The sequence below is a fragment of the Perna viridis genome, chromosome 7, assembly GCF_037379345.1.
Source record: "Perna viridis isolate PV_CMFRI_1.1 ecotype Kerala chromosome 7, ASM3737934v1, whole genome shotgun sequence".
In the NCBI taxonomy this organism is placed as follows: domain Eukaryota; kingdom Metazoa; phylum Mollusca; class Bivalvia; order Mytilida; family Mytilidae; genus Perna; species Perna viridis.
In genome coordinates, this window is record NC_142451.1 from 5,450,766 (window position 1) to 5,474,791 (window position 24,026).

A 24,026-nucleotide genomic window follows, 5' to 3' on the forward strand; every position below is an offset into this window, starting at 1 on the left:
TTCTATCTACCTAGTTTATTGCCATTCATTAAAATAATTCTAAAAACAGCAACTTAAATCACTACAAAAATCTATATCATCTACTATAATAACAATAAAAAACTCCTAAAAACTAGCATAATCATTATGACTATCAAGTAACAAAATATAAGGTTACTTTATCTAAATATAGATCTACCAAAGTCAGGTGCTGCTTCAAATTGAGCAATCACAATTTAACAAAATTTTATCAGATTGATATGTTATCCTTAAGCTCATATATTAGACAATTCGAAGGGGACAGAGTTTTTTTTTTAATTTCTTTAAGAAAGTAATACATGATTTATTTAAGTAAAACTCCAAGAAATTATGATTTTTTTTAATAGAGATGTATCTAAACTTGTTGATCCCTTGAGGGAATTGACAAATAAAATACAACAACAATGGATATGGTGAAAATGTCAAAGAGACAACAACTCCATCACAATGAAAAATGTCAGCTAAATGCCACCCATGGGTCTTCAATGAATAAAAAGGAAACCCTAATACCACAGGGTAAATCTATCAATAAGATTAACTAAAATCTTTATGTTTTCCCTCATCTTTGATTTCATGATTTGTCAAAATTTAAGTTGCAGAAGGATTTGAGAAAAACTTGATCTATGATTTTTTTTTATATAAAACTTGAGGAATCAAAGGATAAATGTTACTTTCCAAGAACCTTCCTAAGAGAAGTCTATGTTCAGATAAAATAACCCCAGGGTAACAAAATAATGCTAAAATTCTCCAAGCAACAAAATATACACAAATACAAAAATAACAACTATTGCATTAAAGTTGTCAAAACTACCATGCATGTAGTTATAAGATGGATCTGTTTAACTTTCCTGAATCATTTAAAATTGTTGCACCTGAGACATTTTTAAAGTAATATACAACATATTTTCATCTATATCTATGATATAATCATTATCAATGAAAAAATTCTAGATATAACATTTTGTTAATCTAACTGAAATTATACCTATCAATTATTCCATTCTGTGACTGTAAGTACAATTGAAAAAAAAACATTCCATTCCACTTTCTCATAACTTTTTCAAATTCCTCTGGTTTTTCCCATTGAATAATACTTTCAAAATCATGACAGATGAAAATCAGAAAGGTCATAAAATAGATTGTTGTTAGATCCTACATGCAGTGACTAACTGGAACAGTTGATTATAATGTCTTATTCTAATTAGAGTGAACATCTTGTATTTATATTTTTGTTGCTGATGTCTGTTTTTAATCAATAAGAATAAACTCCCTTTACTTTTATAGTACCAATACCTAGGTCTAAGACCATAAACTTTTCCATTGCAAAACATTTCGTTTTAAATTTTAATGGTCCAGGATACATCATTCTTATTTGAATTCCAACTTGACAGTAACTTTATACAAAGTATATGAAAAAAGGAATCCTTGAACAAAACTGGTAAGTTTGTTTTCAATTAATTGTCTTACTAAATGAAACCTTTTCAAAAATGAACTGAACATTTCTTTGTAGACATTGAATAAACATTCACTTCTACCTTTAGAGTTTAGACAGTAGCATCACAATCCAGGGAAACACAGATGACATTTTCTTTTCAAAAGTAGCCTGACAATGAAACACATCATAATACTTATTTTACAAATAAAGACATTAAATGCACCAAAGGTATTGCACAATCCAAACATCTTCTTGTTCTTAGCAATTTATAATGATGATAAAAAAACCCATAGATTAGTACACAGAAATAGCAGAACTATTTAATTTATAACTAGGTCCAAAACATGTACACAGAAATAGCTGAACTATTTAATTTAAAACTAGGTCCAAAACATGTACACAGAAATAGCTGAACTATTTAATTTAAAACTAGGTCCAAAACATGTACACAGAAAGAACTATTTAATTTATAACTAGGTCCAAAACATGTACACAGAAAGAACTATTTAATTTAAAACTAGGTCCAAAACATGTACACAGAAATAGCTGAACTATTTAATTTATAACTAGGTCCAAAACATGTACACAGAAAGAACTATTTAATTTGTAACTAGGTCCAAAACATGTACACAGAAATAGCTGAACTATTTAATTTATAACTAGGTCCAAAACATGTACACAGAAAGAACTATTTAATTTATTACTAGGTCCAAAACATGTACACAGAAATAGCTGAACTATTTAATTTAAAACTAGGTCAAAAATATGTACACAGAAATAGCGGAACTATTTAATTTAAAACTAGGTCCAAAACATGTACACAGAAATAGCTGAACTATTTAATTTATAACTAGGTCCAAAACATGTACACAAAGAAAATTCTTTAGCTGCCAAAACTAAAATGGGAAATAGCAATATACAAATATGATCTAAGTAAGATTCCAAAAACATTAATATTACCATATTGTAAATGATGTATAGCCAATTCAACAAAAGGTAAAATAAATGTGAATTTGAATGTCAGTAAAGCAGGTACACAATGATTTCCCAATCAGATGTCATTATTTAACAATTAATTAAACACTACAATTTGGTGACATTGGCTATAGAGTACCAGTTGTACAAATTCTGTAATCATTCTTTAAAACAGTTCATTTAATATTAAATTTGCATGGCAAAAGTATATTCTAAAAATTTTTATTTCTTGAGTTATCCTTAACAGCTATATCTTAATTAAAACATAAAAACACAGTTGGTACATCATAGAATTTTGATATTGTAGATTCACCATTTGCTATTATTACTGCCTTTAACCTTCAAACATCCATATTCTGGTACAGAAATACATTTAAATTCACTATGCTACGAATATCCTGTGTCCAGTGGTGTTTCTTTTAGACACTTAACACAATACATAACAGACTCCTCGACATCCTCAAATATATGTACCCCCTCCCTGTTAGCTAGATCTGACAGATAGGACCTCCCCCTGGAGTAGTCCTTTAGTCCACAATCTGTAATCTGAAATGAAGACATCCTCTGAGTTAAAGATAAATTTTCCAATTTCAAAAGCAATGAAGAATTGAAAATGTTCGATGAGTTTTTATTTTAACTCTTATCTTTCTGAAGTGAAGTTTTACTTTAATTGAAAGACAATATTTTCTCAAGCTTAGTTCAAAAGTACTTATTTCTTTTTGGGTTTCAGTTTGTCTAAATTGAATAAAATTGTGGAATTTTAATTTAAAGTTCATATAATGTATTATATTTTTACTTGAAATTTTAAGTTTTAAATTAGAATTGATGGTTTGACAAAATCACAAAATCTTCAACATGGTTCCTCATCTATAAAATAATGAAAAATATTGTTTTTATAAATTATGATATTTATGATCTGAAGAACCTACATATCTTAGATACAGACCTTTTCACCTCCAATTACAGCATGTTCTGGGATTTGTTGTATACATAAGATCACTTTACATCCTAATCCAACATAGTATCCTGCCTGAAATACATATATACTTGTACTTAAAACCATTAACTTGAACAAGCATATATAAAAAAGAAAGTTTCAGAACTGTTTCAATACCATCTTTTTATTAGTCAAAATTTCAGCAACTTTTTGTGTATAGCAACACACTGAGACATTTTTTTTAAAATCAAATGTTCATCAAATGAGAAAAAAATCCCTTTGTCCTTCATACAAAATTTTCTTAATAAATAACCACTTCCATCATTTTAAAAAATCTTCTCTACAATTATACTTCAATTTCAAAAATTATGTACCATCTACCTATATTTTTCTTAAATCACTAGCACAGATGTATTGTTATATTCCCCTTTATCTAAACACAACAGTTTTGATGTGGTTTTTTGTCATTAATTATTCTTTTTAAGCAATTACCACATAAATATATGATATTTACACAGTAACCATAATCTTGGACAATAATTATTTCTGTTTTAGAAGTTCATGTGGCATTAATTTACCATGACAACCATGTCCTACATAAGCAATCATAAAAGTACAAGTGACCTTATGAGAGTGATATACTTTTATTTCCTTAAAGTACAATTGACCCCACCTCAATCATTGAGGACAGTGATCTTGTTCTGCCTGTAATAACATACAACAAAAGTCTACATTTTTCTCTGGCTGCCACCTGAATGGGTATTAATCTCTGGTTGTATCCAGTTATGTAGGGATTTATGTATGATACTCCATGTTTCCTGAGAAAGTAAAAGTAGATATTAAAATTTGTGAATTTCAATGAGGACCTTTATGACAAACAAGTCTATAAGAATACCATATTACTAGATTGGTCCCTTCCTGAAATTCATTTGTTTTCATTTAATATTTCTTCGAAAAGTGTTGCTGTGAGACATATCATGGAAAAATGGTATCAATAGAAATATAAAATATATAAAACTGAATCACATAAAGGGGCTCGTGATAAGTCCACCATATTATTTACATGTTTGAGAAAAAATGCTACATATTTTTACTCATTGCAGAAAACAAACTCATATAAAAACATTACAGAAAAATAAACTCATATAAAAATTTAATATTTCCAAACTGATATTTTTGATATATGAATAGTTATTACAGCAGAAATAATTTCACAATATAAAGTTTAAATATATACTACAAAATAATCCCATCCCCGTATACACTGCACCAAATAACTTATCATTTATCAGCAGGGGTAGAAATAAACCTAAAATTTCAACTAGCCAGCAGGACCAGTAGACTTAAAAATCTACCGGTCCTGCAGAAATTGGATGTGAGAAAAGACATGATGAAAATGATCCTTTATCACCACAAGTACATATCTATTTAACAATCAATAACACATTCAGGGTCTAATAATAATAAACTAAAAATATCAAGTTTATCGAACCAGCTTTAATTTCAATCCCTGTTTATCAGCTATATAACATGGGATATAACAAAATAACAAAGCACAATGTCAGACAGATGATATAAAATTAAAATAAAACAGTTTATTTCTCCCTTAAATCAGGTCATGTAATTATCAACCTGAATAAAGGTATGGCAATCTCCCGCCATTTGGAGTCTCCACAACTTCCACCAAGATACACATCTCTAAAATCTTTCTCTGAGAGACATGGTTTAGAACTGGTAGACTGGCCAGAAATTCCTGTGTGTCAAAAAAAAACACACAGATATTTATACAATACATACTCAATACTGATATTTCATATGTTGCCTAAATTATTAAATACAGTATATTAAAGACTTAATATCAAAACAACAAAGTTGTCATTGCTGAAGCTACATAACAAGTATATCATAAAAGATTGCTAAGTATAGCCATTTGTCCCCAAGTATCTGAGAAACAAAAAATATCTACATAACATAAGCCCCATAAATTTGTCAAGATGTTACAACATATAATTTCTTAATTAAATGAGCAACTCGGCGTGTGTTTCTAGAAAAACAGAGGACGCTTACCCTACCGGTGCACCTGGTCCATGCCCGCCAGTTTTCAGTGGAGTCCGAGTTGCTCATTTGCTTTTGTTACTTTGTATGTATTATTTTAGTTACTTTATGTTCTTTGTTGTGTATATCTGTTTTCCATGTCTGGTCTTTGTCCCTGGATTCCATTATTTTGATTACCGCTATAACCTTGGTTCCCTTGATTACTTTTTTAATTCTATCTAATAGGTTTCAATTACCATGATCTATGTAGTTAGTTGATTGGTTTAAAATATTACTGAAGATATTGAATTTCACGACAAGAGCTATTGCTCAGTGAAACATATGATGAAAATACCAAACATCATAGCTCATGATTTGTATTCATGATATAAAACATCCACAGTAAATAGTCTTGAACTCAGGAATATTACTTATTATATATTTCTGATAAAATATATCAAAATATATAAATATTTCTACTGCTGTACATAGTTCAAACTTACTGCTAAATATTCTGGAAATAAATGCTACTATTCTCTTTGGAACTGATTTACTCTGAAGAAAAAAAAAAGCAAACGTAACTCTTTTCGTCAATTCATGAATACAAAGTTATATGACTCCCGCTGATATAACCCAAAAATCATAATATAACTAAACCATAATTCAGCCACTAAGAAACAAGAACCTTAGGAAAATAATGGGTTTTTTATGTTTAATTGGCATGTAAAAGCTGTATGTAGCACGTTTTCAACAAAGCCTGCTAGAACTTCATGTCCAAAATTTGCAGATGAAACATTCAAAATAAAACAATCAATCTTGTTACTGTGTTTTAAATGTTGCTTTTACTTTATTTCTATTTCATTTTTTTATAGATAAACATAGAAAATATACAATACACATTGATCAATAAAATTAGTCCACTTAGATGTGGGTGTGGCCTATATAAATAGCTCAAAGATATGTTTTGTCAACCCATGAAACATCATGTATACAGCCTACTATCCAATGAAATTAACGTTTTTTAGTGATATGCACAGCACACAAGTCATGATTTACAGATTATTTGTCTGAACTATGCACATCAGTTTTAAAACTAGTAATGCAAAATGTATTTCCCATCCATAATGCCAGCTTGACAAGGTCATCCACACATCCAGCACAGGTTGACTATTCATCAGTAACAAAATGTTGCATGTTATGTCACACTTAGAATACCCCCACTCAACTTTAATTCAGACAATAGACAGGATGTAGATAAGGAACCTAGAAAAGTTCAAGGTACAAATCTTTATACTAAAGCAAAGAACCAAATATCTAAACATTCCCTCAAATAGAAACAGAGAAACAATTAATGACAAATTGTAATGGACATAAACCACAGACAGACAGACAAGGTGATTGCAATATTAGCACCACTCAAATAAGTGGGGTATAGTTAGATTTTAGGAATAGTAACAGTAGTTTAATAGTGAAAGTGTTTTTGAAAGGGCTTCAGAAACAAGAATCCAAGTTTTCAAACAAACCTGTACTTGGCTTTCAACCATAATGCCACAGAAATCTTCAAAGTTGTATTTTGAATTCTTTTCTTTCTTCCTCAGCCACTTAGTATTCAAATCTTTTCCAGTGACACTTTTGTATGCAAGCCTCAGCTATAAAAAAAGTGAATTAAAAAAAAAAACAACTCAAAATAATTTCATAACTCATTTTTTTGGCTTTTTAAACAAACAGCCCCCTCAATGAGAAGGGTCATTAAGATCTATTTTTGACCCCTTTTTATAGTCGCTGTTTATTTTGACACACCTTACCTAACAAGACTGTACAAAGTTTATTGTCTTTTACTGGTATATTCTGGACAGTCACAGGCTGTTTTCTTTTAAATATTCAAGACAAAACAAGAAGAATTCAAATAGTACCTAATGAACAAGTCAAAAATAGATACAAACAACTCAAATTACAAGTTTAAACAAATTTGCATACTGTAAACATTTTTATTTTCGCGGTTGATAATTTATCTTAGATTCTGTCAAGTGAATATATTTATGGGAATCAATATTTCGTGGTCTCAAACAAATGATTAGCATTGTACAGTGTTAAAAATCAATTTTGCAGGTAGTAATTTTTGTGGTTTTCTGTCCACTGCGAAAATTAATATGTTTACAGTATATATGGAAAGCACAACATTCAAAGTCGGCTGCAATTGACAAGAAAAAGATTGTGGCTAAGATATAAATGTATATAGCAAATTCATGATAAACTATTTACTTTTTAGAAGACAAATAACTGTATAGAAACTGCTGTATAACTATCTAACATTACAGCTATCAGTTTAGTATAAGCTTAAATAACTTCATGAGAGGCCCAACTTAAATCAATAAGCTACTCAAAATAATTAGTCATGTGATATTTTGATTGGCTTGAAGATGAATCACCTCTCTTTGTTGAATTTTAATTGCTGACCTTTGACTTATCAACATGAAAATCAATAATTACTTAGTACAGTCAAACCTCCTTAGCTCGAACTCCAAGGGACCATTGAAATGTGTTTGAGTTATCAGGAGTTCGAGAAATTGAAGTTCGAATATTCACGGATTTTTTTTTTGTTGCCGGTCCGAGTTCGACTTTATCATTAGAAATTGCTTACTTCTTACAAAGTTGGGTTAGTTCATGGATCCTTTCCATTCGCTTTCAGAAGATTATGTTGATTTGTGGATATTAAAATGCTGTGTTCGCTTTTAAAAACGTTCAGAGTTGGAGTTCCTTGGTCAATAATTTGTTTTTATCTGATTTTCTTTCATGCTTTCATCATACCAACTTTGGAAAATTCTCAAACTTTAATCAGTACTATGTTAAGATCAAAACTACCTAATTAGTGTTGACTTAAGTAATTAACCTGTAATTAACTAAAATGACATTGACTAATGATAGGGTTTCAGTATTTCACACCTTTTATTATCCAAGCTGACATAATGGCTGACGAGTTCGAGTTAGTGATGGTTATTCTCTAAGATTTTACTACTGAACAGACCGACTAGTCCGTTTGAGTGTTCAAGAAATCAAAGTTCGAGAAATCTATGGTTATTTATACTGATTATATAGGAGAAAATTTTGGTACTTTGAATTGTGTTCGAGAAATCCCAGGTGTTCGAGCCATCCGAGTTCGAGTGAGTGAAGTTCGACTGTATGTACTTCTTCCTGAAGAAATTTTATGAAGATGTTCCACAACGATGTAATGGACAGACAGAGGAATAAATCCTAGCAATGGGACTGTAACATAAAAATATTCCATCTCCATACCTCTTGTGGAGTGAGCTGTTGGTCATCTTCTGTAGAATGAGCACTATCCATTGAGTTGAAGGCTTCTCTCATTTGTCTGTTTCAAATAAAAAGTACATTTTCCCAATAATCAATAAAGTCATAATAAACCATCAAAGTTTGAAACATTGTTTTAATTAATTTTACACCTCCTTTTCACTGTATATTTTTCAGTCTGTATATTCATTTTTTTTATTATACTTTTTCTTTGTCCTTTGAATTTTGATCAAATAGTTACAAAAATTAGACAAAATTAAGAAAAAAACAAAGGAGATGGTTTCTTTTATTAAGACAAATATTCAACCAAAAAATTACTAAAATCAGACTAACATGAGTACATATATAATATTGGTATTTGAGCATCTGATAATATGTCATTTAGAATAATAGTCATGTGAGGGTTCTCTATGTATAAATGTATGTTACCATTACAGTTCATCATTCTGCCACATAATATACTACTAGCCACAACATCTACCAATGTAAATCAAAAAAACTTATTTCTGAGAAAAGTTGAACAAATATACAATATGTTACTAAAGAATCATAGGATGCTTACAACAGTGTTTCTCCAACAGGATTATGTCCATGTAAAACTGGTTGAGCTCCATGTTGTATATCTAAATCTTGTACCCTGAGACCCTGCAATTATCATAAAAATGACCCGGTATTAGTTTACAATAATTTTCCTTAAATGAAAATATGAACGGGCATACAGACAAGTCAAAACTATTGCAGTACAGCTGTTTATCTCTGTAAAATTGGGGTATAAACTAATGCCATCACATCCCATAATTGAAAATTCAATGGCTAAGTCAAAACATCAAAATTTAACAATATAACTTTTACTATAAAAAATTACTAATAAAGAAAGAAGTTTCATTGTGTTGTGTCTTATTAACATACAAACTCAATAGAATTAAATTGTAGAATCTGTAAACACCAAAGCCTTAACAGAGATGTGTCCATAAAACTATCTGGTTCATAGAAGGCTCATATGTATTATATGCTATATTATTCAGATGAGGCACTTGGATGATATAACAGGGTCACAAATATATCAGCATCATTCACTTAGAATGTAGTTATTCTTAAATTTAAGGTTGTCAACAAATTTATGGATAACCCTAAAAAGTTCACACATGGACAGTGTTAAAACTTTCAAGCCAAATACCCAAAACTATAACCCTAATATATTAACTGCACCTGACGGAGCACTATTTTGGTGCATTCTAAAGCAGTATTCAGATCTGTGAACACTGGAACTGAATTTCTTTCCACAAGATCCTCTAAAATCCTTCTTCCTCTTGCAAGATCATTCTTCTCTCTGAAATTTATGGATTCAGAGCTTCTACAGTACACATTATTTTTAAATTATTCCAGGGTTAAAAGCTATCTCTATTTCAATCAGCACTCACAATTATAACATAAATCCAGATCATGATGCTGTAGATGTCACAGTTTTTACTGTGTGAATTTATAAGTATTTGACAATCAAACATTCAAATAAAATTTATTTTCATAACTTGTAAAAGTACTTTGATTAAAACCTGATACAAACTTTAAAATGATACCAAAAACCAATATTACCCAGGTAAATAAATAAAAAAGTACAACCTATAAGTTTTCATAAATTCAAAATTTCATATGAAACTCATGTAAAGGTTTAATTCATATGATTGTGAAATTCATGTGAAATTTACAAACAATAAATGTTATACTAGTATATTTTTTCAGTTAACACACATTTGATAATTATCTACGAGTTGAATACATTAAGTGCTGCTATAATTAAGAAACTTACAGCTGTGTAAACACTCCCTTACATTCAACATCATTCTCTCCTATATCTGTTAATACTAGAACAACTTGCTTCTTATTTGCTGTAAAAAAAAGTACACATAAACATCCCAGTACATCAATATTAAAGGATTAAGAAAATATACCACAGCCATCACATCTTTTTTATGGATTAAATGACAGATCATTAATGACAATTTGTGATATTTTTGTCAGTTTATTGGTGACAGCAGAGATGAGACTAAAGAAACAACAGGGAATCAGCATTGGAAGTAACCATACAGTAAAATAATGCATCACCATTCAACTTAGAACACAATGTTTCGTCAAAAACAAAAATCATTGAAATCCAAGCAACTGGTGAAAATGGTTGCAAAATGGCTGTCCCCAAAAAATTTCAGTACTGCCAATCAACTTATGATATCATGTTTATCTTATGAGTAGCTTTCATCTTCATTATTCTTCTGTAGTTGAAAAAAAAACCCAGCAAAAACAGCATTTTGATCCCCTTTGTTCTATTTTTAGTAACAACAGCCATGACCTCCAAAAATTAGCAACTACGAAATATATGTTTATAGTTTTTGCAAAAAAAATCGTATTTTTACCCCTATGTTCCATTTTTAGTAACAGAGGCCATATTTTTCACAGATCAAAAATCCAAATGCTTATTTTTCGCAGGATACCCTAAGAAGCAATCATACCAATTTTCATTGAATGCTGTATAGTAGTATCTGAGGAAAAGATTTTTGAAATAATAACATCAAAAACGGCAAAACTATCCAAAAAGGGCAATAACTCCAAAATGGGTCAACAGATTTTCACCAAAATTTGACTAAAGATAGATCTCATGATGCTGAACACTTTTACACATGTCAGAATTTGGTTTACCCTAACAGTTTTGGAGATACATGGGTAAAACTGCTGTCTGACCCCTATGTTCTATATTTAGTAATGGCAGCCACGTTTTTTGACGGATCAAAAATCCAAATGGTCATTTTGTACAGGCAGGGAGTGCACATTAGAGGGAGAAGTCATTTGTCATAATCTATGTAGAACACTGCCATTGTTATTTGGCTGCTCATTAGGCAATTTTTTCAAATCTCTCTGCTGAAAATAGCATTACTTTGCTAAGGATGCCTGTAAAAATCACTGGATGAATTTTGATGAGTGATGTCCCAAATTAAAGATAAAAGATTGGAGAATAGCAACATATATTTTTTTATTTATTTAAAAAAAGACGAATATAAATATTTTCCAAACTGTTAAATTTATTAAAATAAAATTAATATCATGTTTGATAAAATGTTAATTAGGATGACAGTGATGATGATGGATGCCAAGCGATGGCAATAGCTCGCATGTCCTACGCTGAGCTAAAAATGAATGAAAGTGTCAAGTTTTATGAATGAGTTAATACATAATGACCTACCGACTAGGTAAGCAACTTCTATCAAAGAAGATATTCCTCTGGTCTCCTTGTCTATAACAAAGAACATTACATCTGCACTCTGTAAATAAATGATATAAAATGTTTCGTAGCTATATATGACCCAGAGGTCAAACTCTGAACAGTTAAAGGAAGTATGGACACCCCACTCAAGCTTGGTACTAATAATATATCAGTCTACATTGTAGTTTGGCTCTCTTTATTCAAATTTAATTTTCCTCTACTTTCCTTTGAATACCTTTGTCAGGCGGTATTTTACAGAGATTTAGAAGATCACATCTATGATTTAAAAAATTAGAAATAAAACAATAGCCACTGATTGCCTCCATTACCTGTTTGGCCTGAGCCTCCAGTTCCAATAGTTCTGGTCTCCAGTTCTGTACCTGCTACAAAATATTTAGAACAATAACTGATCAAATAAAAATAGTTAATACTGTAGAGATTTCCCTAGATCAATTTAACATGGTGCTGTACCATGCCTTGGTCTTCTAGCACCATGCTGTCCACATCATGAATTTTACAATGTGCCCCCAGTTGGCAAAACCCAACTATTAATTTGATTTTCAGAATAAATTTATAATTTTTTTACTGATCAGCCAATAGAAATTCACATTTATTGTGTTGGCACACATTTCTGATATTTTAAAACATCACTAGGGTGAAGGCTGCTTCCTGAAGGTATAAGAAGATAAACTGCCCCATGTCAAGGTGGGGTACCCCCAATATGACCTTTTGTAATGGTTGAGTGGCCTAAAAACATTTAAATAACCTGGGGAAAACACTATACTGTATACTTTAATTGATTGTTGGACTGAGACCCAGATCTACACATACAAGTTTTTTTTAGAATCATTACTTGACTTCATTTTCAACATGACTATCAGACTGGCAGGATTAGAATTTTAAAATTTATATATATGATATTCATGTTACAAGGCCATAATTAAAACTCAATAAAATTTCTTTTGGATTGAAAAGAGACTATCCCCAACCACCCTTTTCCTCCCTTTCAAAGGGTAATCAAGGGTACCAAGGTTATAGCGGTAATTAAAAAAAACGTTATCCAGGAACAAAGACCAGACATGGAAAACAGACACACACAACAAAGAACATAAAGTAACTAAAATCATACATACAAAGTAACAAAAGCAAATGAGCAACTCAGACTCCACTAAAAACTGGGAGCATGGACCAGGTGCACCAGTAGGGTAAGCCTCCTCTGCTTTTCTAGAAACACTCGCTGAGATGCTCATAAAAAAACTAGTCCAGGGTAGATGAAAGAGGAAAGGAAAAAGAAACCATATGACCAAGGTAAAAATATTTTAAAAAAATGTCAAACAGGCAGTTGAAATTGCTAAAGTCTGAAATCAAATCCAAAGAAACGGCTTCACAACCGGTATATAAAGCTTCTAGCAAAATATCAAGTGACTGTGGTAATTATTAGCAGAGAAAACTGTTACAAAAAAGGTGCAGGGGAACATATCGGCAAACAAACTGACAGACAATCAGACTTAAACTATATATCATTCCTAGATTTCTACTAGAATCAGAAAATAACAATGACTATAGTAATCATTTAACATACAGGGTTATAGAATGTGATCCCATGTTTCTTCAAAAATGGAATAGCAACATCTTGTCTCCATGTCGTAGGATTACAGGAACCACCAAGGAACACTGAAAAAAAATGTATATAATTCTATCTGATTTTAGTCTGGATATATACAAATAAATATAAAATATATATAGAGAATAATACATGGCAAAATCTGTACCACATGCTGAATCAACCGAAGCAAAAGACCCTCTGGCCTGATGGGCTGATAATTATGGATGTTGAGTGACATGTGTTACAGATTTTGTATAAACTCTATCATCCATCTTAATAGGAGATTATTAACCAACTTACTACAATATGTATAGATATGTCCATCCTTTATGAACCCAAAATTTCGATAACTGGTCATTACAAACTGGAAATTCCTACAGCCAGTCATTACGAAATCACAGCCATGCATTACGAATTTCAAAACAGGGCATCAATACAGGGCCATTATGAAATAAATAAAAAATGGCGTACATTTCTTAAAATAAGTGACAACTTTAATTAAGAGTGACCTAATAATTCAAATAATTTAATTAGGGTATCTAAAGCTGCTGAAAGATGGCACTGGGCCTAAGTATATTGAATTATTTGGTATGTTTAATCTTGAGCTTTAAATTTACGATTTGGGGGGGTATTATTGGAAAAGAAAAAAAAAAATGAAATGTTGAAGTGGGAGCACATACTTTTCTATACAGAAATGCTAAAGAAAAAAGGTGACTTTCATGTTTTAGTGATTATCAAAGACGAAATGTGCAGTCAAATCTCATTGTTTTGCATGGATCCAGGTATTGAAATTAATCTTCAAAAAAATTTCTTTTCTCTTTTTACTCACCTACCCTGTGCATTCCTTTATCAAAACTACATTTGAAAATAGCTTGATTCAAGATCAAAATGCACTTAAAAAAAAACAGAGTTTTTACATAAAAAATTGTTTTTTTTTTTTTTAAATTTCCCAGGTAACATACTAGGACAGTATCAATAAACCTAAGAACAAAGACGGAAACATCCCAAATATTCCATAAATTATGGATATCTGAAGAGTCATGGTTTTTGTTGGGTATCGGGCGACTGGTCACATCATTGATTAGCTCATGAATATTCATTTTTGGTGATCGCAATTTCTCCATATAAATTATTAGGTATGTATAATCTTGTACTTGTCTATAAATTTACGATTTTTTGGGAGGATTATTGGAAAAGACAACAAAACCTCCATGATTTATTTTCATAAATATTTGATTCGTCGTGATATGAACTTATTTTTAAATAATGTGAACGCATATGTATTGATAATAGATTCTGACTATGTTCTGAAATAAAGTTGGTTAAGAAAAATATCAACGCATGGCCTTTTCCATATTGGCCCTGTAACATGCCCTTGGCATTGCCTCAGTCCATTACAGTCATCCTTGGCCATTATTAATACCTCGGGCATGTTGCAGGGCCAATATGGAAAAGGCCATACATTAACACTATAGTATTGCAGTATAAACAAACTGTCTGAGAGGAATGATAGAGAAATCTGAGAAGGGATGTGATAAAAGTTACTCATGTGATACTGGGTAGAGATAATGGGTGTGAAGTCACAATGTTTGATTCAGTTCAATCATTTTAGACAAAACAGCATTATCTACTACTAAATATATGATAAATAATATATAAACAGCTTCAGCTCAAATTCCTAAAATATTTTTTTGGTTATTATATTGTATGTACACAATAATGCCTATGCAGATTTGTTATTTATATATTCATATACATGTAAATTTACTAATATTATAAATATCCTCTTACAAGGCTTAAATATCTATGGCATTTCAGTCCTCAAAGTGACCTCAAGTGCATGTATATTTCAGCAACACAAGTCACATGACTTTAAAGGTTAAATAATGTAAGGAGTTTATAAGTGTCAAGCAGTGGGTCAAACATCTATAATTAACAACATGAACATTCTATGTCAGTAAAAACTAAATAAAAAAAAAGACTTTCCAACAATCAATGTCTTTTTTCCACAATGCACAAACATTTCAGAAATTTCAAGTTTCCTGCTTGACAAAGAGAAAGTTGAACATAATTAAACAACTTTTTTTCTCACCAAAATTTCAGTTGCTCCCAAGAGATGGGAAAATGGAGTTCTATAGAAGACTGTAATTGTATGATTTGTCTCATGGTTATACATTTGTATAAGCATTTTCCTAACAATTCTATTTTCATTATTATTTTGAGAAATATATTTCCAAAATTTAAGAATGTCGATGAAAATAACTGCAAACTTACACTTTAATAAACATTGAATATTGTGTATTACACTCTTTATGGTATGAACATCTTCAACTTGACAACAGAATCATTTAAAATGCTGCAGTTTCCAATTTTGGTTTCAACACAGATTTAACGTTTTATAAGCAACTTGACAGGTGTTTCTAGTAAAGCAGAGTACTCATCCTACCGCCACGACTAGTCCATATTCCCAGATGTTAGTGAAGTCTTGGTTACCCATTTATTCCTTACTTATCATTAATTTGTGTTGATGTTTTGTCATGTTTTCTTGTAGTTCTAATCATGGTCTCTTTGTTAAGACAAGATACATAGCTACACATAATGACTACCAAGCCTACCACATGAAAAATATATATCATAAAACAGGAAATAAGGCAGAAACTAACTACCAGTATTTTCAAAAGAACTTCCGGGTTATATATAACTTTTATATTTACATCACATAAAGCATGTAAACAATACCATGGAAACACTGGTGAATGTAAAGAGCAATGAAAAGTTTAACATATGTTTTAGATACATTAGATACATAATTTCAAATTTCCAAATTACAGTATTAAGCTGTGCAGGCTTTTACAAAAAGTTGTAAAGGTTAAATTAGTTTAAAGTTTTTTGCAGAACAGCTGGGCAAGTTGTAACATAAAACTTTTATGCATAAAAAGTAACAGAGGAAGCTGATAAACATAAATACATGTATGCATGACAAAGTTAGAATAAGATATTCAACATGTTTGTTTACTACAGACACTATTGGTACAGATACATGAAACGAACAAAGTGTGCTATCAAGGTAGAATGTGGTTAATAAGGTAATACACTACAGGTGAGATTGTTTGTGTCATTTCCACTTGTTCATGGTAGAAAAATGTGAAATTCTATAGTACATGTTTTTGTTTTATGATTGAAAAGAGCTTTTTTTCTCGTCATAAATTTTGATTATGGGTCTTAAAAGTGGAAAAAAACTTTCTGGACAAATAGTGTGCTTCAAAGCCTACAGCACTATGCTATAGATTTTAATACTTGTGAAGTTAGGTGTTATCATAAATCTTTCTGGACAAAAACTGTGCTAGAAAGCCTAGAGCACTATGCTATAGATTTTAATACTTGTGAAGTTAAGTATAATCATAAATCTTTCTGGACATAAACTGTGCTAGAAAGCATAGAGCAGTATGCTATGGATTTTAATACTTGTGAAGTAAGGTGTAATCATAAATCTTTCTGGACAAATCCTTTGGTAGAAAGTGTAAAGCACTATGCTATAGATTTTAATACACTTGTGCATGGAATACTTATATTGTCATGAGGTTTTTCAATCACTCTAATTTGCGTGCAGTGAGTAAATCTAACAACCAGTTAATATCTTCAGTAATATTATAACTTAAAGTCTTTCACATGCAGTTAAGTTATTGTTGCTGGGTGATATGCAGGGATGTAGCACTAGTATTATTATAGCAGATACTAAAATTTCTGTAAAAATCTAAGATGGTCTCATTTTAAAACACATTCACTCTGCTTGCTGATGAATCAAATTGTGGTTTCCTAAGCTAAAAATTACATAACCAGAACCAAAAAAAAGGAATATAGCCCCATACCATATATACTAAGGATTAACTTCACAAAACTGTTTTAGTGTTGCTTTTATGAGATAGTATTTTCATCCTATTCAGTGAAGGTCCTTATAGGTGTACAGTAGGTAGCAGTTTATATGTGACACAATATCATTTTTCCTAATAAATATTGCTTTAGTTTTCTAAGCAGTTCATTATCTGCCACTGTAAAAAGATAACATCATCCACATATTGGAACCTTATCATTTTTCGCAAATTTTGCAATATTGTGAACAACATACATCTCTTACAATACATGTACACGTCAAAGAGATTATGACAATACTACTCCAAAGGCACCTGTGCATTTCCTTCAAATTTATATATGGTTGTATGAAAATTTGACAATGGTTCTACAAAAACTTTACTTTAATTTTTGGCCTTTTTACTGATGGAAGAGTCTCCAGAAGATGACGACCAAATACAGCAAAAAGAAATGTATACATACACGTAAACGTAATCACATATTTGGAGAACACAAGCATAGTATTTTGAAACTGCACAGAATAAGTAAAAGAAACTCATTCATCAGTTGTTATGAAAGCTAAGCTAGAATAAGGATTATCAAAGCCAATTTCTCTTCCAAACTGAGCACAGAAATGGAACAGAAAAGACCAAAAATAATCCTTATAAAGATACAAGTTATCCTTATTCTTCTTATCATATATTTACAGTCAAGTACCAAATGTGATTGTTTTCAAATAAAACTGAAGTTTAGAGAGATGTGCAGTGAACAATGAGAAGAAAGAATAATCTACAGTTACTATAACAACAAAAAGATTACCTTGAAAATATGTGGTGTTCTCTGAAATTAAGTTAATTATTAACTGAGCATGCAACCTTCACCACCTTGAGGAAAAACCTCTACCTCTGATTAAAAAAAATACCTACATAAGTGTATGAAAAAATATGGCTAAATTGAAACTTAACATATAACATGTGCTAATCCAGAAAATTTGAAAGAGGGGGAAGGGAGGTTTTGACTAAAATATGACATTTTCTGCCCCAATAATGCACAATGTTAATAAAATTCCAACAAATAGAGGTTCCTACTCCAGAAATAGCACCTGGTCCACTTCAGATAAAAAAAAAATTAAAAATCAGAGATGAGTGTAACATAAAATTATGGCAACTACAGCAAATCCCATTCAAGCCAATTCCACATCATTAAGCAATTGAAGGAACAAGAGAAAAACAGTTTATCAAACAGCCATGCATCTAAATCTGTGTTTATATCTGCTTTTTAAAGCCAAATTTCACAATATCAAATAAAAAAACTACCCAATGCTTGCATTAGAAATATGAACAAGCTGTACATGTATTGAAATATGTACATGTATGTGCAAAATTGACAAACAATCTACAACTTAATTGCAACATTGATATACTAAAACACCACAACAAACCAAATAGAAATTTCAAACTTACAATAATTCAAAGTAAATGGCAAAGTGAGTTTTATCTATTTTGAAATAAAAAATTTAATAAAGCTTATTTACAACACATTGTCAATTTAAAATCAAATGCTTACCTCTTTTCTTCCACTTAATGCTGTCTGTTTCTGGTCTTTTATCTCTATACTGACTCTTGGGTTTAGGACTGACTACATCACGACTATAAAAAACAATAGAACATACATGTATCATGTATATCTACTGTCCGTGCAAGACCTGACAGGGTTGTCAAGGACTTTAAAAACCCCCACACAGTCATGAACATTGTATATCTACTGTCTGTGCAAGACCCCAAAGGGTAGTCAAGGATGTTAAAAACACCCACTCAGTTATGTATATCTAGTTTTCATAGGGCAAATAAGAGTTTACTGTTTAGTGATATTTGTACCTTTATGTTTTAACGACTAGAACGTGTCTTCCTCTAATTTGTTTAATTTTTTATGATTGCCAGAGTGATTGCTTCATGGATATTCTCCCAACATCTTTAACGGAGTGGTTGCTTCATGGATATTCTCCCAACATCTTTACCGGAGTGGTTGCTTCATGGATATTCTCCCAACATCTTTACTTCACCACATACAGTAAATACCAAAAACAAATGTGTGTGGAGAAAAAGTTTGGCTTTACATATGTATACTATTGTAAAATTCCCCAAAAAATTATTACTACATGTATTTTACATGCTTGTACTTTTGCAAAATATGCTACATGAAATGCTCTTATTTTACATACATTTGCACTTGAATGCTCATATTTAACATACATTTGTACAATGTGCTACCAGAAATACTTCTTTTTAAACGTTTAAAATAAATTAAATTATACATTCAAAATGAACATAATGTCCTTGACTGCAATAGCTGGACATTTCATACAGGTTTGTAGTTGGACATTTTATACAGGTTTGGATTATTTTTCAAGGGGCCTTTCAATAACATCTCTTTATTTGCAACATGTACATGCATATATGAAATCTAAGATATTGTACCAATATATTGAATATTTTGTAAAATTTGTTGAATAATTGTTTTTCTTGCATACAACAAATTAAATAATTTACCAGTTTTGGTAATGAATTTTTAGTTCATTCACAAGTATACAGAATTCACCAAATGTGACATGATCTGGTTCACACGGGCTGCCATACTCCACTGCACACTGCACCATCTCAAATACTGCAACAAAAAACTTCAAATAGTAACAAATATCAAAGCATACATGTATGATATACATTTACCACCTTTTTCGTATAAATCTGAATTGCATAATTTGAAAATAAAATGAAAAACAAAAGCTTCCTTCCATGAAGAAAAGCAGTGTACCAATATTAAACAATGGTACACATAAGAATCATTTAAGTGTTTCTGAGTTATTGTATGGTGTATGGGTGCTTTGGAATGACAGACAGACTGAGGGGAAGTTTGTGTATGGGTGCTTTGGAATGACAGACAGACAGGGGAAGTTTGTGTATGGGTGCTTTGGAATGACAGACAGACTGAGGGGAAGTTTGTGTATGGGTGCTTTGGAATGACAGACAGACTGAGGGGAAGTTTGTGTATGGGTGCTTTGGAATGACAGACAGACAGGGGAAGTTTGTGTATGGGTGCTTTGGAATGACAGACAGACTGAGGGGAAGTTTGTGTATGGGTGCTTTGGAATGACAGACAGACTGAGGGGAAGTTTGTGTATGGGTGCTTTGGAATGACAGACAGACTGAAGGGAAGTTTGTGTATGGGTGCTTTGGAATGACAGACAGACTGAGGGGAAGTTTGTGTATGGGTGCTTTGGAATGACAGACAGACAGGGGAAGTTTGTGTATGGGTGCTTTGAAATGACAGACAGACTGAGGGGAAGTTTGTGTATGGGTGCTTTGGAATGACAGACAGACTGAGGGGAAGTTTGTGTATGGGTGCTTTGGAATGACAGACAGACTGAGGGGAAGTTTGTGTATGGGTGCTTTGGAATGACAGACAGACTGAGGGGAAGTTTGTGTATGGGTGCTTTGGAATGACAGACAGACTGAGGGGAAGTTTGTGTATGGGTGCTTTGGAATGACAGACAGACTGAGGGGAAGTTTGTGTATGGGTGCTTTGGAATGACAGACAGACTGAGGGGAAGTTTGTGTATGGGTGCTTTGGAATGACAGACAGACTGAGGGGAAGTTTGTGTATGGGTGCTTTGGAATGACAGACAGACAGGGGAAGTTTGTGTATGGGTGCTTTGGAATGACAGACAGACAGGGGAAGTTTGTGTATGGGTGCTTTGGAATGACAGAGAGACTGAAGGGAAGTCTGTGCATGGGTGCTTTGAAATGACAGACAGACTGAGGGGAAGTTTGTGTATGGGTGCTTTGGAATGACAGACTGAGGGGAAGTTTGTGTATGGGTGCCTTGGAATGACAGACAGACTGAGGGGAAGTTTGTGTATGGGTGCTTTGGAATGACAGACAGACTGAGGGGAAGTTTGTGTATGGGTGCTTTGGAATGACAGACAGACTGAGGGGAAGTTTGTGTATGGGTGCTTTGGAATGACAGACAGACTGAGGGGAAGTTTGTGTATGGGTGCTTTGGAATGACAGACAGACAGGGGAAGTTTGTGTATGGGTGCTTTGGAATGACAGAGAGACTGAAGGGAAGTCTGTGCATGGGTGCTTTGAAATGACAGACAGACTGAGGGGAAGTTTGTGTATGGGTGCTTTGGAATGACAGACTGAGGGGAAGTTTGTGTATGGGTGCCTTGGAATGACAGACAGACTGAAGGGAAGTTTGTGCATGGGTGCTTTGGAATGACAGACAGACTGAGGGGAAGTTTGTGTATGGGTGCTTTGGAATGACAGACAGACTGAGGGGAAGTTTGCGTATGGGTGCTTTGGAATGACAGACAGACTGAGGGGAAGTATACACATGAACATTTAAAAATAAGCCTACGGAATTGCTACACAAAGCCATTGCCCCCTGCCACCACAAAAAAATATGAAGTGAAAGTGCAATAATTCCTGTAAAATTCGTAGAATCAAAATAGCTGCGCAATATGGTTCATCAAATATTCATGTATACTAAGGATAATATTAGTAGACAATAACTAACAAGCTTAAATCTTAGGATAATTTATGGGCTTTCTGCTGTCTTCATTATTATAACTTCATGTAGAATTTTTAATATATTTCTCATGCAGTTTTGTATTCCTATCCACTACCAGTACTTTAAAAACTAAAGTTTCACTGCTGTGTAGCTGCACAATCAGATAACTTTCACAGAGGAAAAAAACAATAAAATGTTTAACAGATGACCATAAAGGCTGAACTTCAGACAGTTACATGCATATGATGTTCATGTTACATATGTGCACTGACACAACATTCAATCATTAAACAGCTCTGAACTTGGCTTTAGGTTCAGCATACAAAGTGTAGTATTGATACACATATACATGTATGTAAAGTTTTCTAAAAGCAAAACATTGATCACCAACTTACTCTGAGACTTTGATGGAAAAAGTTCAACATCGTTAAATGCTTTTCTTAGTTTGCTCCTGGGTATTCTACCATTACCATCATCTTAGCACCGAAATACTTCATATAGGTCTCTTTGTGTATGGGTGCTTTGGAATGACAGACAGACTGAGGGGAAGTTTGTGTATGGGTGCTTTGGAATGACAGACAGACAGGGGAAGTTTGTGTATGGGTGCTTTGGAATGACAGAGAGACTGAAGGGAAGTCTGTGCATGGGTGCTTTGAAATGACAGACAGACTGAGGGGAAGTTTGTGTATGGGTGCTTTGGAATGACAGACTGAGGGGAAGTTTGTGTATGGGTGCCTTGGAATGACAGACAGACTGAAGGGAAGTTTGTGCATGGGTGCTTTGGAATGACAGACAGACTGAGGGGAAGTTTGTGTATGGGTGCTTTGGAATGACAGACAGACTGAGGGGAAGTTTGTGTATGGGTGCTTTGGAATGACAGACAGACTGAGGGGAAGTATACACATGAACATTTAAAAATAAGCCTACGGAATTGCTACACAAAGCCATTGCCCCCTGCCACCACAAAAAAATATGAAGTGAAAGTGCAATAATTCCTGTAAAATTCGTAGAATCAAAATAGCTGCGCAATATGGTTCATCAAATATTCATGTATACTAAGGATAATATTAGTAGACAATAACTAACAAGCTTAAATCTTAGGATAATTTATGGGCTTTCTGCTGTCTTCATTATTATAACTTCATGTAGAATTTTTAATATATTTCTCATGCAGTTTTGTATTCCTATCCACTACCAGTACTTTAAAAACTAAAGTTTCACTGCTGTGTAGCTGCACAATCAGATAACTTTCACAGAGGAAAAAAACAATAAAATGTTTAACAGATGACCATAAAGGCTGAACTTCAGACAGTTACATGCATATGATGTTCATGTTACATATGTGCACTGACACTACATTCAATCATTAAACAGCTCTGAACTTGGCTTTAGGTTCAGCATACAAAGTGTAGTATTGATACACATATACATGTATGTAAAGTTTTCTAAAAGCAAAACATTGATCACCAACTTACTTTGAGACTTTGATGGAAAAAGTTCAACATCGTTAAATGCTTTTCTTAGTTTGCTCCTGGGTATTCTACCATTACCATCATCATAGCACCGAAATACTTCATATAGGTCTCTTTGTGTATGGGTGCTTTGGAATGACAGACAGACTGAGGGGAAGTTTGTGTATGGGTGCTTTGGAATGACAGACAGACAGGGGAAGTTTGTGTATGGGTGCTTTGGAATGACAGAGAGACTGAAGGGAAGTCTGTGCATGGGTGCTTTGAAATGACAGACAGACTGAGGGGAAGTTTGTGTATGGGTGCTTTGGAATGACAGACTGAGGGGAAGTTTGTGTATGGGTGCCTTGGAATGACAGACAGACTGAAGGGAAGTTTGTGCATGGGTGCTTTGGAATGACAGACAGACTGAGGGGAAGTTTGTGTATGGGTGCTTTGGAATGACAGACAGACTGAGGGGAAGTTTGTGTATGGGTGCTTTGGAATGACAGACAGACTGAGGGGAAGTATACACATGAACATTTAAAAATAAGCCTACGGAATTGCTACACAAAGCCATTGCCCCCTGCCAC

At 32.6% G+C, this 24,026-nt stretch overlaps 1 protein-coding gene across 1 annotated transcript; it reads right to left on the reverse strand.

Moving 5' to 3' along the window:
* Positions 1-24,013, reverse strand: LOC148611068 (uncharacterized). Its single transcript, XM_088595210.1, has 17 exons — positions 23,461-24,013; positions 19,966-20,080; positions 18,983-19,065; positions 18,236-18,256; positions 13,544-13,635; positions 12,291-12,344; positions 11,941-12,019; positions 10,516-10,594; positions 9,918-10,038; positions 9,271-9,353; positions 8,694-8,769; positions 6,923-7,048; positions 5,903-5,954; positions 4,998-5,118; positions 4,039-4,183; positions 3,375-3,458; positions 1-2,974 (listed from the first exon to the last, which is right to left on the reverse strand). The coding sequence occupies exons 1-17, from the start codon at positions 24,011-24,013 to the stop codon at positions 2,816-2,818; spliced, it is 2,043 nt and encodes a 680-aa protein (XP_088451336.1). The 3' UTR covers positions 1-2,815.
* Between the last annotated feature and the right edge of the window lie 13 nt (positions 24,014-24,026).